General features: G+C 34.0%; 2 protein-coding genes across 3 annotated transcripts in view; one reads left to right on the top strand and one right to left on the bottom strand.

The window, feature by feature from the left end:
• Positions 1–18,295, top strand: part of IMMP2L (inner mitochondrial membrane peptidase subunit 2) — a 410,793-nt gene that overhangs the window by 161,870 nt on the left and 230,628 nt on the right. The window lies entirely within an intron of this gene.
• LRRN3 (leucine rich repeat neuronal 3) overlaps positions 99–18,295 on the bottom strand; it is a 31,885-nt gene continuing 13,688 nt past the window's right edge. Inside the window, exon 2 of the mRNA XM_038153828.1 lies at positions 99–3,068. Coding sequence (XP_038009756.1) covers positions 591–2,717 — 2,127 coding nt within the window. The 5' untranslated portion in view covers positions 2,718–3,068 and the 3' untranslated portion in view covers positions 99–590. The remainder of the gene's footprint in view (positions 3,069–18,295) is intronic.

Here is an 18,295-nt window from a genome sequence, read left to right on the forward strand (position 1 = left end):
GATATTTTATCAGACTTTGGATTGTGTTTGTTTATTGTCAGACAAGAACTCCCAGAAGGGTGAGGTGTTTTCTTTAGAAACAAACAAGACAAAAAGTATTTTGATTTTAATCAAAAATGTATTTTCTCATTAAAAAAAATTCACATACTCACTGTGTCTATTCTACAGAATTTGTCCATTTCATTACACCATATGTCAATCCTAGTATATCTGTTCACTGCAAAAACTCGTGGCTATTTTGTGTAATACAGCACAGGAGGAGGTATTGCTCAGTTCCACTACTCTTATATAATAATTTAAAAAAAAATACAGAAAATGTTCTTGGCTACTTCCACTGTATTCCAGACTTAAAAGTCCCATGAAAGTTCTAGAATATGAAGTTAATTTTATTTGGTTGGTAGAATACCCTTAGAAGCCAGTTAATTAAAATTCTTCTGTCGTACTGAGTCATATATATTCCATTTGTTGGCAGCAATAAAGTCCTGGCATCTAGTTCCTAAGAGAAATATGCTTTTCTTGTTGCCTTTTTATTCAGCACAAAAACAGTCATGTGCTTTTTATTTCAGAAAGTAAGTGATACACTGACATATTTATGACATATTTGTTGGTACACCTATTACAGTTGCTTTTACTTCCATTGCTGTGCTTTTTTCTTTGCCCATGTCCCAAAGAGTGATTAGAGGAGGATAAAGTTCATTGAGTGAAAAGGATTGTTTCTTCAGGTAATTCCTTAGATAGCTGTGTCCAATGCCATAGTTCATATCTTGAGAGATGCAGCTGTAGAGATATATCACAGATATGATTCCCAAAAGAGCACCAAGGCTGGCAAGGAATCCTATTATGTTGTTCTTTTCATAGCCTTTCACTTCCAAGTCTAGTCCTTTTGTGGTTACATTGATACATTGTTTCCTCTTCTGAGAATAGATAGTAGGAATGTCTATACAAATTTTGTATTCAGTTGATGGATTTAGATGTGTAAGGTTATATACTTTTATATCAGATGGTATTCGAGCACTCAGTGCAGCCCGAGAGTCTTCGGCTTTCGGAAAGGCTGTCCATCTAACACTGGACTTCAGAATTTTAGAACTTGCTTTCCATGAAACCAAAACAGAATTAGATTTTATGTCTTTTATTTTAATATTTAAAGATCCATTGTGTTCCTGAGGGAAAGAGCCATCCACTTTAATCATGACTGACTTTAGGTCTGCCCCAACTAAATTCGTTGCTATACATGTGTATAAGCCGCTTTCTCTTTGTGTTACATCACTTATGTCTAGCGTTCCTTCGGAATGAATGTAGTACTTATCAGAGATAGTATTAGGCAAAAGCTTGTGTCCTGATGGTGTTATCCAGTAGATTTCAGGTTCTGGTTCTGCTGTTGCTCTGCAGTGCAAAGAAATATGGCTGCCAGCTTTTAAATCCAATGTGGATGGAAAACTTTCAGGAGCTATCAGAGGAAGACAGATTTCCATCATTTCCCGAAAGTGTACCTGTCTCACATTCTGACCTTGGAATTCAGGAGGGTCTACACAAAACAGGGACTCCGGCTCCATGAAGCGGATGTTTGTTTTATTCATGTTGATCCAGCGGATGACACAGTCACACCTGATGGGGTTGCTGTGTATGCTGACTTCCCTGAGGCTGGGCAGGGATTCCACTGTGCTGCGGTACAGCGCACTCAGCGCGTTGCTGTTGAGCATGAGCGATTCCAGCTTGGGAAGTCTGTAGAATGCATTGGGGTGAATGTATGATAATCTGGGGTTGTTGGTTGCTTCTATTTTTCTTAAATCTGGCAAATTATCAACAGCAAGACTATCTATAGAAATCAGTTCAGGCATGTTATTAATTCCTAACTCTTTTAGGTGCAGCATATTGCTAAAATCTCCTCGTCGTATTCTGTTAATGGGATTCTTATTTAGATCTAGAAATTTAAGATTTGTAGCCTTTTGAAGAGCGATGTGGGGCACTCTAACAAACCTGTTGTCATAAAAGGAAATGCTTTCTAAGTTGTCAAGGCCAGCCAAAGCATTATCTGGTATTTCAGTGAGATTTATACCTGCTAAAACTAGGCTGCGCAGATTGCTAAGAGGCTTGAAGTTCATGTCTTCAATTCTGATTATTGGATTTTCTCCAATCATGAGAATTTCAAGATTAGGAGTAGCTTCAAACCACTTTCTGTTGATCACTTGCAGACCATTTGAATTGAGATGAAGTCTGAGAAGATTATTGAGGCCTATGAAAGCTCCTGGTGCAATCACAGAAAGCAGATTATGATTAATATAAAGCTCTTGTAAATTGGTAAGTCCAGAGAGACATTCTTCAGGGAGCTCAGTAAGTTTATTTTCTTCAAGGTACACTGACAGTAACTGTGGTATCTTTCTAAGATTAATACTGGTCACTGAGGATAAATTGTTCTGAGATAAATCTAGACCAGTTAAATTCACTGGGAAGTCTACTGGGTGTTCAATTTTTGCAATATTATTAGTTTGTAGAAGTAGAACTTGTGTGTCAGCAGGCAGCGTGGCTGGAAAATGAAAAAGGCCTAAATCATTACAGTCCACTGTTGGAGCTTCCATGTAGACAGACCTGGGGGTGAACCATGGTCTGATTTCACATATACATGACTCCGGGCAGTCTGCTTTTCTTCCTACGGCTTGTAGTAGAACAGTGGTAACTAGACCAAACAGTAAATTAATTTTGAGTTGCAGGTCCTTCATCTTAGCCCAAATGTTCAGGAAAGGGACAGACCCTTTAGTATTCCACAATTACGGTCTTGGAATTCAGTATGACCTGGTCAATTAATACAGCACAATCTTGCATTTATCAAATGACGATCGTAAAGGACCTCCTTCCTGAGGATAAGTGATAAATTTGTAACCAGCTTGTCCAGTAGTAAGAAGCATTTTGTGGAAATGAAGGTCACTTTGTCCTTGATGACATAAAATTGATGAGCTTTGTGAAGATGAAGTATGTATAGATGGTCATAGGAGATTAAATAATTCATTTATTTAGTAGTATTAACTTCAAATCCCATGATTGATTAGTGTTTGCAGGAATGACAAGATGACCTAAAATACAAGAAGAGGAAATAATTAGTATAAGAAGCTATAAAGTTATAAATTAATTTAGCCATCTTTGCTCTCCACTCTTAATTATTGCAAGTAAGAAAGGAAAATGATTGTGGTGTCTGGAGTATTATAGTGGTATCCAGATAGCATAAATTAAGTTAATATAGTAATATGTCTTTAGACTTTTAGCTTGTCATATATCCAGGAGAGCATTGTTCTACAGAAAGATGAAGATCCACAGAGTATAAAGTAAAATATATCAGTGAGATTTTTCTATGTATTTTATCCTGCTTTAAAATATTTTCTTTTCTCTTTCAGTTATCTTAAAAGCAGACTAATTTCTGTTGGCTTTGAAAATGTAAGCACTGAGAAAATGTAAACACAGAGCAGGAATATTTAACTTTTTTACATAAAGTTTGTAACTATAAAAAATGTAATTTATCTATAATGAAAAGGAAATTGAATGGTTGGATTAATACACATTCCTAATGACATTCTTAGGCAAGCCTGTGAGATATTTATACAGAAATATATGAAACTGAAAATCCACAGGTTTTATAATTTTAATACTTTTTGTAGCTGCTGTCTAGATAGAAAACTTTTTTTTTCTTTTCTTTAAAATGTTATTTAGAAGGAAATATGTACCTTATAATAAATAGCTTGTCAACTTGGCAAATTCTTGGCTAATCACTGACTTTCTTATTCTGACTTCAATAACCTCAATTGCAAGGAATATTAACAAAAAAGTGTCTTCAGAATGATAAGTGAAAAAAAAAATTTACACTAGCAATAGCTTCTTTGTCCTGTAGCTCTGCAAGAATCTGAAGCCTGTAGACTGCCTTCAGGTCCCAAGTTATAGTAAGGACTGAAACCTTGTGGCATCAATGCCACTTGAGGCATCAAATGTGTGCTTTCCAGATTTTGGTATGTACTTTCTTTTTGTGGAGTAAAACAAATCTGACTTTGAGTGTACATTTTGTTCCAACGCGTGTAATACAAAAGCATCTGTGTTTTCTTCTATAAAGTAGTACACATTCACTGCTTAATTTACTTCAGAATATAGACTTTACACTTAAGTTCACCCAGACTTTGTTTCTGAAGATTGTTGTGCAATACACATTTATACCCTTTCTCCCCTTGCCTTTAGTGTTAAAATTCACATTGACATGGTTTACAAACCTTAAGATCAATGCTTAATTGACATTGATAAATAACTTTGAAGGGGTTGGTGCTATAGATAGACAGAATTGCAAAAGGTAAGTGTCAGGCATTTGAATTTATGTGTCCTTTCCAGGCCCAGGAGGGTTTTGCATAGTGACCACCCATGCATTCCATAACAGCGTGGAGGAAAGGTGTTGGACTGTGTAAAGTAATATGAGCATTGGGACAATTAGAAGTACATTTGGCAAGACTTTGAGGCTGTTCTTTGTGTTATATGCATTTAAGGACATTTAATATTTTATTTCAACATGTAAGTTTATTAATAGAGTGAACAGACAATGTGTGAGATAAACATACAGAAAACATTCTGCTGTTTTGAGGATCACTAGTATGTTTTTATGCACATGGCCCAGTTTATACTAAAATACTAAGACATACTGACTGAAATAGTAAAAATATAATCTGTTCCTTTGTTCTGGGAAATGAGATGAACTTGAGGCTTGCAGAAAAATAAAGGTTTGTGTTGAAAAGTTAATGCCTGCAACTTAATTTTGCTACCAGGAGGCAAGGCGATATCCCTATGTGGAGTACTGTCACATTTACTAAAGATCTTAGTAGAAATCCTTCTATGCCAAATGCACAGATGTAACTTCCTGTGTAAGGGGAAAAGAGGATGGCCATGCGGTGTAGAATTTTTTAGTCATATTCTTTATACATACTCTTGTAACACATTTCGTGCTGACTGTTGTATTTTCATTTGGATTGTGTATTAAAAATGTATTTCTAGCATGACAAATACAAAATGTATGTTTCAAATAATTGAAAGATCATTGAAAATCTCACCTGAATTGTAAATTAACTGAGATTCAACAGAATGCTACTGCTGATGTCTTATCTCAGCCTTTTGATCCCACTGTGATGTTCAGGGACTTCTGCTCAGTAGAGGTACTTGTGAAAGCATTCTGGGGAAGCATAACAATCAGCTGACCTGATTTTCTGTCCCTCCCTGGAAATTTGCTATTGGCCACTATGGAACATAAAATATGGGCCAAGATGGAGTTTTCATGAGTGTCCCAGGCACCTGAGAGGCTGTACCATTTAAAGTACATGAACTACATTTTTGTATTCTTTTGAGCCAATATGCTTCTGTATTTGCATTTATACACCTGATTTTATATGCTAGTATCTATGGGATTCTCAAACCCAAAGTAAGGGCACCAGTGGATATTTCCATGTCATATATGTTAGGGTTTCTGCAAAAGGCAGCAGAAAAAAAGAAGGGCTGAGATACAGGTTGAAATTCTGTTTCGTTATGATTTAATCTGATGTCCTTTCTCTTTCTGGTGAATGCTTTAGCTAATAAGTCACCAGCCCAAACTCATATGGTGTTCCAGCATAAATCTTTCTTATTTCTTTGGTTAAAGTGCTTCTGTCTTGTGTAAAATATTCACTGAGGTTGAGAGGCTTGAATAACAGATTGTAGAATAATTTTGACACTTCCAGCCTGCAGTCATCATTACAAAATACACTGTTTCAATTGAGAAAGATTTTTTGTTTAAATAGTGGCATATCTATGTATTGTTTTATATTAAAATTATTTGGTTTTAACTGTCATTCAAGATGTGGAATAAAATAATGTTTCTGGAGTAGGATGGACATCCATGGTGGCTTATGAGATCATACAATCATAGAGTAGAATATGTCAAGCTGAAAGGGACCCATAAGGATCCCCTGCTTCTGGCAGGACAACCTAAAACTAAATCCTATGACAGTGGTACTCTTCACACGATAGAATACACCAAAAAGTGATACTTACAACAGCAAAAATTTTATATAATGCTTTGAGTGGAAAATTTTTTTGGGTCTTTTTTTATAGCAGTATTATAATGTGACTCCAATATACATCTTGACTAAGAGTATGAAAAAACATGGATTGCTGATGTAAGTTTTACAATCCCACTTGAAGTGATCAAGTTAAACTGCCTAACTGGTTGCATTGATTATGGAGGGTGTCTGTGTGTATGTAACTAATTTCCTACCTCGAGATGCCTTCAAATCATTTTGAAGTGAAAAGTGAGCTGTCATTCACTGTAACAAAATAAACCTCATGTAAATTGCACTCAGCAACATAAACTGTATCTGAAGTTCAGTTTCCTTGAAGAATGTGGTGTCACAGAGATAAATGTTTGTATTAGAAAAAAAAAAGCATTTAACTTCATGTTACTTTCCACTCTGGAGCACATTGATTCCTTTTCTTCATTAATGTACTAGTAATAGTAAATACTAAATAAAATTGAATGTAAGTACTCTTATTAGCTGTGATTTTCAGAGTTTTTTAAAATGTGTTCTGGTGCTTTAAAGCTGAGTGCTTTGTACAACTTACAGTTTTATGTGAAAGTTTTGTAATTTGAATGTCCAGTTTTAAAGATTCTATTATATGAAGGGCACAGAGAACCTGAAAGTTATTTGTTCTGTTTCTTTGAGTAGTATTTAATGTAACTGAGGTTTACATATATAAAAGTTTTGGTGCCAAGAAACCATTTTCTTGTTTGAAAAATGAAGTTTTTTCAAATAATCCAAGTATGTCAGCATTAACTCTTTGTTAGTGGATTTTGGTGACCTCTCAAGATTATTGATGTGATGTTCTAAGCAATTCTTAGAATTGTACTATTCTTAGGACTTTCTCACAGCAGAGAAGCTTGTACAGGTAAGGCTCCACAGCAGATTACCACCAGTAAGCTGAGGTGCAGGATAGATGTTTCCACACAAGCAGCAAGAACTGTGCATCATAGTTTTGGAGTCTTTGATGTAATTCTTTACCCCGCTGCACTTATGAATCTTTGTGGGTAATTTGATTGCACTTGTATTTCCTCATCCAGATGAAATAGTGTGCTTCCTAATGTCTGCAAATAGAAGGGCTAAATATTTTATATCTAACAAATTAGTATTCCTTTGGTGCTTTAGGATTTTTGTTATTGTTTTGTGCACTAGAACTTGTGTACTAAAACTGCTTAAATCTTTGTGAACTGATTATCTGTTTTTTTTGTTTTTTTTTTTTTTTCTGGAGATCCATCCCTGTTGCAGCCCATACTTGGTGTCTTAGTAAATGTGCTGTGTCTCTTCCTTTTTAAGGGATTGTCTCTTGCTTTTAGAAAAATGTACCCTGATGTGTGTGATTTTTGCAGCCTAATTATTTCTTGTGGAAACAATGATTGTTATGTCTTAATTAGGTTTCTCTGATTTACCACTATTGACAGCTGGAAACTTGATTTACAGGAGGATATCACCGTTATTTGAGCTGGAAAAGACATTCAGTGCATGAATAAACTGAGCAACATTTGTCATCACTGGAGCAACAGACAGCTAAGAACCAAGTCAGAGTGGGCAGAAAGGAAAAGAAACACGTCAGATTTTGGCAATCATTCTTTTCCACTTCAGCAGTTAGAGAGACAGCGATAAAAACTAAAAATGCAGCAGTTACAGTGCAATGTGCCCTGCTGGCAATAAGGCAAACAGTGCACTTCACAAGGACCAATTTAGAGGTGGCAAGCATTTTGAAAACACAGCTGTTCATACAAAGCTACCTTTCAAACACATCAACTCAGAGAGCACTTCTCAGTTCTTGTTATTATAACCACTTAGAGCAGTTCTATGGACAGAAATCTGGAAATGTCACTAACCAAATATTGGGTGTGAGATATTCCATAATTTACGTGATTTTAGTTATGGAACACAGGGATTTTTTGGGTTTTGTAAATGTTGATTATGAAAACATACAGACTGAAGTTTGAACATTTAATATCTTTCTGATGATTTTGTAAGGATTTTTTCCTTGTTTGTTTCATGGTCAAAACAAAAAAAAAATGCTTCCTTGGGGACTTTGTTATTACACTACAATTAATATTAAAGATGCAACTTATATATTTGGCATATTTCATTAAAGCACAAAAAGTTAGTGTAGTAGATATAATAGATTTTCATAACAGAATTGGTCTTGAAATAATATGTATAGCAGTAAGCTATACTAGCTGACCTGAGAGGATTCCTGAAAATTATATAGGCAGTGTAAAAATGGAAAGCATTTCTGCTAGCCTATGCAGTCTTGCTTTCATTCCACTCTCTGGAGCAAAGTGTTTCATTCTGTTTCTCTTTACAGAAGAGAATATGCTCACTGTAATATGCTCTTAATAATTTATATTCCTACATGTAGCTAAGATATAGCCTCATGTTGAAAGACAAATGAAGGTTTTCTAGAAATTTTGTATTTCTGAGGTGTTCAACTTGGGCAGCTGAGAGTGTCAAATGTCTTAAGTTGAACATCTCAGAGGTGAGTGCCTGAAATATCTGGACATCTGTGAAAAATTTGGGTAGGATTCTGTTGAGACCTTGACCAGTTTTGGAAATCCACTTTTTTTCCTAATGTTTGATTTCTAGAACTTCAGACTGGCCCTGAACAGCATTACATGCAAGATGTAAAAGAAATGGCAAAGCTGGTATTCAACCCTAGAAGCAATTGGAACTATCTGAATAACCATTTCAGCATATGTGTTTATATTTATTTTGTGAACTTGTTAGAACTCCTTTTAATTTTTCTCCTTAAGTGGAATATATTTGCCTGAGGGAAAACCACAATCTTGGAATGTTTAATATGCTTGTAAAGCAGGACATGTTCTCATACCTTAGACCATTGCAAGAATGACAACGTTTTATAAATAATGAAATTTTTTTTATATCAATGGACACTCTGTGATTTGAGGTGAATTTAATCTACAAATACGGATAGGGTCAGAAAAACATTATTATCAGCTATATTTACATGATATTTAACCTTTGTCTCTCACTAATTGAGTCTGGCTTACTATTCTTTTGTTCTTGTTTATGGTCTCTTAGTGGAGTTTAGCAGATATAAGAAGAATTATCACCACATACAATTCATTAAGATCTTACTATAGTTCTCATTCCTGTATCAATCAAAAATTACATTTCAGTATTTTGAAAAATATTGCAATATATTGAATCTTACAGCTTAGAAAATACAGTATTCAAAGTAGATGTAATGAAAGCAAAAGGTTAAATGAAATCCAAAGGAATATGTATATATATTAATTTATTGTATATGCTATTCTAGAATAACTTTTCAATGGATTTAAATGAACATTTACTAAAATATTTTTTTTAAAAATGGAAGATAGAAAAATATTAGGATGTTTACTAGCCTGTTTTAAATGGGATTACCATCACTGACCATGGGATGGCAGACAACTTTGGGAGTACCTGTATGTGCAATAAGATATTTGTCAATCAAATTCAAATTTGTATTTTTGTTACTATTGTTAGTATGGTGTCAACACCATCATTGTGCATTGGAGCTAAAGCAGTGGACCAGGATCATCACTTTGTGTTTTCACTTGCTGCTAAACAAAACCCTGATCTTTACTCCATGGAGGTTAAAAATGAAATGCAAAATAAGGAACAACTGATAATACAGATGGGTAGGGAAAAAAAGTCACTGTGGCAATTTCTGAATATCCTTGGGTATATTCTTCTCCTTTAGCTGTAGTCTACTAGTTTACTATCATGATCCTGCATTACTTTTCTAGTCTTTAATTTTAGATTTTCCTTCTATTGTTCTGTCTCTCACATGCTTTTAACTTTTAATCATACACTACCTAGCCATAGAATACATCTCTCCTTTCCACAAATGTCACAGCAAAAGGTGATGAAAAGTTACTTTGATCTCACAAAAGAATTAATCATTTCAGTAATTACAGTTACCACCTGTTTTTTACCTCTCTTAATTTAAAGTGCACAAAATAATTTTTTTTGGTGAGCAGAGTTTTTAGAAAATTGTATTTATATGACAAGAGAATGAATTTCAATGGGAGCCACACATTTCTTCACCATTTGCATTTTAACTTATCATTTATGTTCTAATTTGTTTAATATGGCTTTAGAAATCCTCTTGCAATATAGTTAATGTTTGTCCATTAAACTATGCATAATTTTATTTACTTGGATCAAGAAAAAGCAACTAAAAAGAACCTGAACTGGTTTTAATTTTATTTCTTCTTCCTGAATCAGATATTGCATGTGTAATTCTGATGTTTTTTATATAGAGATGTAACACATTGAGAGTATTACATATATATTTTCTAGTTGTCAGAGAAAACAGACTAAAATGTTACCAAAACTCTTCAAAATACTTAGATCCTTGGTATCCTTGCTGTAATTGTTAGCCTTAGACAGATTTCACTGTGTGACTTATTTATCATTGCCATTATTGAGCAATTATGTACAAAAATGATGGCTGTAACTTAGGAAAGTAATGTGTTATTTTAATTTAGATTTATTGGTACATGTTCAGCTTCCTTTTGGCAGTTGTCATGCTAGCAGTGGAGAAGCACAGATTGACAGTTACCTAGGCACATAGTTGGCAAGAGAGCAGTCACGTTCTGGATGTGGGTGCCTGTACCCAGCTACCAGATGCTTCTAGCAGATGGCCAGAACTAAAGATTTCAGACCACTTTTGGCTTGATTTTCTAGAAAGCTACCATACAGATTCTGCAAGTCTGTAGTACATTTGACTAGTAAAAAAGCCTAGCCAAAATCCAGCAAAGCTACTGGCAAAATCTGCATATGTTTTCCCTCTGGGGCTCTTAAAATGTAAATATTAAATATGCCTAAACCATAGAAATAGGTGTGTTCAGATATCTGTAATAAAGGCAGAAGCAGGTAATGGCTGTACTTAGCATATGATATTTTCCTTGGGAATTGATTTGTCTTTTTTTTTTTTTTTTAAATCTTTTTTTTTTATCATAGGGAAAAAGATCATTGTAATAAATTAGCATAACGATAAACATGATAACTTTAGGAGTTACAATTTCTATTCTATAATTTGTCAATAACAGAAATTCAGGCTTGGAAGACCTGGAAGACCTAAATTACTTTAAACTGTCAGTCTTTATTGGCAGCCTCTGAATATTTAGTGAATTCACCTATTCACCTTTTAGTTCATTGATATATTTACGGTTTGTTTGGGACATAGTCACATCAAGGTAAATGCTCTAATAATAATAGTAATAATAATAATAATAGTAATAATAATAATAATAAATATCCACTGTGCATTGCATTGACTATCAACTGTAATAATCCAAAAATTTAAATGGGTTTAATGAATGCACCTATATCAGCAACCGTCTGCTACAATCACAGCCAGTAATTGATGTATATTTAGAACATATTACATGAATTTTGGTTTGAGATACATGATGGAAAAGCATTCATTGCTTATCATTATAGTAAACAAAAACTAAAAACCAAAAAATGGTTTATTTTTGAGCAGCCACTAGTGGATGAGATATTTATTATGTCATGAATATTCCTATCAAATTAGGCTGACTTGCTTTTTTATAATTGTGACTACATTGGGTGATTACTTTCATTCAGAGCCACCTGGGGAACCAGGTTCACAATGTATTGTTCAATAAAAATTGATACTTTTTTTGTGATTTTTGGTAATTTTTGGTAGTTTTTTTAGTAATATTTTGTAATTTTCTTGTAATTTTTTTGTAATTTTTTTTGCTTGAGGCAGTTTGTAGAAATGGATTGCTAAGAAATAATACTTCAGGATGCAAGAAGTGACAGTGCATAAGCCAGGATATTATTGTAAAGATCAGAAAATAAAAATTCTCTTTTCTGCTGTGTTTTATAACAGTTGGAGTAATTTAGGCATACTCATAACTCATAGAGATACTGTCATGTACTGTTTTGATTGCAGAAAGTATTTGGGTTTTTATTTAGTTTTAATTACAGTTTTTGCTCAACTGAGCATGTAATTATTAATATTACATGTTAAGTTTTTTTTATGTGATTCTTAAAACTAGTGTTATATTTAGACCTAAAATTATGGGGGTTTTTGGCTTTTATAACCTATTTGTTTGCTCTAATCCACACTATATGTTTACCATGGTTCACTTTTTATTTCCCCAGAAATACATACATAAAAATGATGATATAATCTTCTCAAGATTTTCTTATTAAAGTAAGACCAGAAGAAAGATGATAAACAGCAATACTTACAGTTAAGTATCATATTCCTTCTACAGTGTGTGTCACTACAGCAAAAAAAACCTTATAGTTCCTGGAACAGTAACTGAATTCTCTTTCAAGTGTTTTTGATTTCCTTTCAAAATTGGAAGTTCATTTAGACCTTTTCAGCATGTGTAGATACAATACCCACCAATCTCACTCTGTTATTTCCCAATGTAGAACTCTTCAGGTGTTTTACTGTTATTTAAAAATATTCTTTTAAATTTTGTCTGAAGTGAAAGAATGACTCCATTCCTTAATGTTAGATGATTTGGCTCATTAGCATTGAACAGGATTACTTCAATTATGAAACTTACATTATATAGCCACAGCTTGATTTTGTATTTCTTTCTTAGCTTTCCAGAATCTATCATCTTTGCATCCCCTTTCTAAATTTTGGATGCCAAATTTGACATCAGCACAAAATCTGAATTTTGACCAGTATTTATTGTTCAAGAATTCATACCAATCACCCAGATTGCAATCACTGTAATCAAAAGTTTGCATTAGATTTTCCTTGACATGCATTTTTTCTCTTGCATTTTTTTTGTGCTTGCTACTCATGGTTCCAAGACTTTGGACAGACATATCTGCTGTAGGTGCTTATGTAGAGGCATGTAGGAACACTACCTCATGCATCATGATCAGAATGATGGAGTTGCACAGATAAAATTGTGCAATGAAATGCCTCTTGCTATGGAAAAACTGCTCTTCAGCCTGAAGAAAAGGCAAGTTTGAATTAAGATACTGAAAAGATGCTATTAGTGGTGATTATGGAACAGCTTTTTTATCACACATATTAAAGTGGGACAGATAAACCATTTCAAACTATCCTTCCAATTTTTCCTTCCAAAGATTGGATTGGATTCCAAAGAAGGCATAATTTTGTAATGACGGTTTGCAAAGCAACCTGCATCTTTATTCTAAGACATGTTTTTAAGCCTGACATTAGCCTTTGTGCTTTCAGATAATGGCATGGTACTCTTTTTCAGCAGTAAATCAACTTGAATAAGTAAAGATGGATCTTACAATAGTGTGATATTTCAACAATGGTGTGATATTTCAACAATGTAATGTAAAATGACAAGTTATGCTTTCAGGGTCTAGTAGTAATTTCTGATTCAAAGCTGGAAGTCATCAGAGTGATTACCAGAAGTAAGGAGAAAGACATGTTATGCTTCCTTACTCATAGGGGGACCACTGGCACCAGAATGCCTGTGAAACAAAAATGATGAATCCAGCAGATGCCAAAAATCATGTTAGCTTATTGGCTACAGGTAAGAACCCTCACAAAATGCTGTATATGGTGCTGATCATTGAGGTTCAATACAACAAATTGGAATTAGGGCAGAATCAGTTGGTATGAGGAAAATTATAATAAATTTTTTGAAAGAGGATGAAGGTTTCTTCTTCTGTAAAATAGTTTTAGTTTTGTTTACAACAGAGGAGAAAGAGTTGTTAGCTCTTTGTACAAAATTTAGTACAGTGACAAATCATTTACAGCTAGATAAGGAGTAGTTATATTTATTGAATAAATGTGGAGTCGTTTTTCTCCCAGTATGTGCATTATAATTCTAGAAAAATATGTTAGCAATGAAGGGCCATATGAAGATTAGTTGCTGGTGGTCTTTGTTGAATTAATAAATGGTTCTCCCCAGTTAACTAGGAGTATATACGGAAACTAACTGGAGCTAATTGAATATACATACTGCCATGTATGGAAAATAATTAGGAGTATATATAGAGAAAACATCAAGGGCAAACATAATGGAAGAGTACTTAGTGTCCTAGGTAAATTGTTTAAAAGCATTGAACATACATAGGAAATCTCTGGATGCATGCTGAAGGTGATGACTTAGGTATTGGTTTTGAATCCTACATGCAATATGCAGTATTTATATATGCTGCTATTGTTGAGAAGAAAAATACGCATATACCGTGGAAGAGTTGAAGAGAGTGAACACAGATATTTGGAAGGGTTTATTGACTTAACTTGTCCATCCTTAGCTAGTATGTTAAAACCAGGCAGACCATCTGAAACGAGATTAAGATGTGAAGGTGTTTCTCTAAAAATATTAATTGGTCTTCTGTGTTGCAGCAGTGCATAACAGGTAGTGCACATACTTTGAAAATAATTCACTTGATGGAGTTAGCTGATGCAGTACACAAACCAACAGCAATAAAAGGGAATTGAGGGTTAATATGGTTAATCACAACATAAACAAGTAAATGAGGATAATTCAGCTTTGGTGTGTGACTTTGTTCTGCTAGTTCTTATACATGTGAACTAAATATATAGTTTAAGTTCTCTTGTAGTGTAATTATCCTTCCTTCAGGCAATAGTTGTCACCTTGTTTGATATTATAATGATGGAAATTATAAACCACCTGTCTGTCTCCTTGAAAATGACTTTGTGTCCTCTATTAATGAGCTAGGAAATGTCACCTCAAGTTGCTTTAACATTCCCAATACAAAGAAAATAAAACATGGAAAGGATTTTAAGATCAAAATCCATAGCGGTCCTTAGGTTTGTTTACGTATACTTCAAACTGTCCTTATCATCCCATCCTGTTGTATGTGGGGAATGCAAATTTTGAAAGTAAATCCAGATTTGGAAAATCGAGTGCAGAACACTGACTTTTCTAATTCCTATATTTTCAAACCTTGACCAATCAGGTTCACTTTCCACTTCTGGTTGTGGGGAATGATCCCAATGCGTTTCTGAAATTTCAGTTCTCAATCTCTGGGAATCCAGTAACCTTATTAAAGGTTGAGATTATTCTGTGATTAAATGAATAGGCAAAGCATCACATCTGAATGGCTAAGAACTTGAAAAGTCCTGAAAACATTCCCTTGAAGATGAAGAATGTTTTTTCTGTCTCTTGGTATTCATGAGCAATGATGTGAGCAACATCCAGGGAAGATGAAATAGCATTTGAAACTTACAGAAGTAATGAGTAGAAAGTTGAGTAGTTATGAGGTGGAATAGCTTTGTTTGGCAGTCCTTCAGGAGCAGGCTTTTAGGACTTGCATTTCAAGCAGTAAGGAAAATACCCTAAAGGCCGTAAAAATGTTTGGCTTCAAATTTGGGTTTTAGTTTCATTATAATTCCCAGGTTGCTGTCAAAAATTAGATTTGAATGTAAATTGATAAGATACAAAGAATTTTGCTGCTTAGTTGCCTTTTTTTCTACAAATACTTATTTTTCAAGCATCAGTTTTAAAAACATTTTAAATATTTTTTGTTATTAATAGAAGCCTATTTCAGAACAAAAATACTGAAGATTTATTGAGATGTGTTCTCTCCAAAGGCAGGATGTCTCAATCCTTTTTAATCTACTTGTAGTTTATAGTCATCTGATATTCACTAGCCTAATGTTTTAATGAAAGATCGCATTTCTACTGCAGGTGGAGACATGGATACTTAGTAACAAACAAACCCCTGTAATTATCTTGAAAGAAATAAAAATGGAAGACTACAGTTACATGTTGACAAAGATAAGGCAAAACTTAGTATTCCTTTGAACATTGTTGTGTAGCAATCTGCACCAGTCCAAAAAATTTAAGCAGGTCATGTTCTTAGTAGCTTGATCTATTACCAAACCCTTTTTTTATCAAGGGAACTCATGCTTTGAAGTAAATTTTTGTTTTGTTGACAGTTAGCAAAACATCTGAATGTTTCTCCAGAAGGATTAGATATCCTTTTCCTTATCGTGACTGTCCAGGATGATAACCTAATAAATAAGATGGTACCAAGGATGTTTTGTTTATAGCTAATGCTCAGTGTTTGTGAATCAAAAGGCTAACTATTAGCTATGCTTAATTGATAAGCATTCATAGTTGTTTTTTTTTCTTACGCTGAATAATCTCATTTTAATGCTGTGTAGCTACCAAACCAATAACTAAGGAAATGGTAAAATGAAGAAGTCTTGATAAGCTTCATTTTTTTCTTTCTGGTCTTTCTGGTTTTCCAGAAGCTATTTTTAGGGTTTTAATTCTTTCAGGAATTGCTATTAGACTTCCCCTATGTCAGAGAAGTAAGAATTCTATTCTGTTAAAGCAGAAATGCTGCTATTAATGTCCCCAAATACTTCCCTATACATAAACTCAATTTCTAGAACTGTTTAGGGGAAGGAGCAACATTTCTCTCCAATAAATTTGTAATAGAATGTAAAAGAAACTTGGAGCAAACTATTTTTGATGAATGGGAAAGTTTTTCTTTATTTATTTTGTTTTACTCTATAAATAAAGTAGTAGATTATACACAACTGTGATCCTTGAAATCCAATGGAAAGATAAATCAGCACATTCTGTGAAAAAAATCTTTCTGGTTCATTTGCTTAATTGTGAAATAACATACTTTTCAAGCTGTTATTAAGGTTTAAAATTATTAGCCTTCATTAGTTTGGTAATTAGTTTAGGCAGATTGTTTTGGAACAAGTTCATTCCTATCTTACTGCTATTGAGTCCGTCATACTTTTGTAGTGAAAGTCGCTCTTGGTGAATTTTTCACCATGGTTTTAATTGCTTTCTCTTTTAAAAATAATAATAGCTAAGCAGCATGAAAGAGAATTTGTTTCACTGGAAGAAAAATCCTTAGTTCCAGAGGCTACGCGTGCTAGTTTGATATTTTAATGTTTACAAGTGTTAGCTTTTCATTCTGTGTGTTAGAGAAAGAACTTGCCAGGGTTACAAAACAATACCAGACAGGTACAGGTAATTCTTTGGGTCTAGCAGGCAACATATGTCTAATGCAACAGCTCCAATAGTCTTTATTATATATCCTTTTTAAATTTACATATTCAAAATTGTTAGCATCAGATTTCAGTGACTTCTGTCTGATGTGACAGTATTCATGGGGGCATTGACACTTGCTGCAAAACTGCATCTATTCCTTCATAAAGTAGGCACTGTCAGTTGAGTTAAAAATAAAATTTCAATGTCTGGCTGCAGGAAAGGAGGATACAGACAGAGCTTTCTGCAGTATGGGCATGTGTCAGAATCCAGCTGAGGTTAATTGTGGTCTCATTTAATTTTGTACCTGCAAAATATTCGTAATACTTATTGACTGGAAATCAACTTAAAGTAGCTCCATGCCTTTCACATCCTGATTTGTGAGATGCTGCTATGCACCATTCATTATATTCACAGTCTTCTTGCCTGCCAGGTTCAGAGTTTAAAAGAAATACATTTGGTAAAAAAGTTTGTCAAAGTATTCAGAATGACTATGATTTTCTTTAATATATTTTTTTTAATTTGATCATCCCAGTTGCACCTTATGTTTGTAAATGATTACATTTAATTGTTGATTTATGCTGAAAGGATTAGGTAGAAACAGGTTTTGTCTGCTAGAGGCAGATGGGAGAGTAAGATGAGGACAAGGAGAAGTGTTGGGTTTTTTTCCTACTTTCCATTATCTTAGTCTTTGGAAGCTAACTGAGTTAGAAGTGAAACCAAATTGATGTTAAGTTAATTCTAATTCTGCTCGATGCAGTGATTGCTAGCACTTCTCATAAAAAGAAAAAAAAAATTTCAACAATCATTGCTTTGTCCTTTGAGGGCTTTTTTTCCACTCAGACCAAGGCTCTCTTCCTGATGGCTGTTTGGGGACCCATGTGGCAAGAATTAGACTTCTCAGTCCTTTAGGCCTAAAAGAGATGAATGAAACCAGCATTCACAATTCCATCACCTGTTATGAGAGCTCAGTGTTTATCACATATAATCTGAAAAGTCTCAAGTTCTAGGCCAAGCTCCATGTCTGTTTGGATTATTGGTGTTTCCTACCTTCTGCAGTGTGCTGTCATGTGTACTAGATTTCATGTACCAGTTCTTGATTACAGTAGTTAACTCTGTGATTTTTTAACACTTTTTCTTTTTTTCCATGTAACCAGTCTGAAAAAGACACAATAATTCATATTTGTTATTTGATATTCTGAGTTTACTGTAACCTCTGTGTAATACTTTATGTTGAGGTAC

Source organism: Motacilla alba, chromosome 1A (genome assembly GCF_015832195.1).
Source record: "Motacilla alba alba isolate MOTALB_02 chromosome 1A, Motacilla_alba_V1.0_pri, whole genome shotgun sequence".
NCBI lineage: Eukaryota > Metazoa > Chordata > Aves > Passeriformes > Motacillidae > Motacilla > Motacilla alba.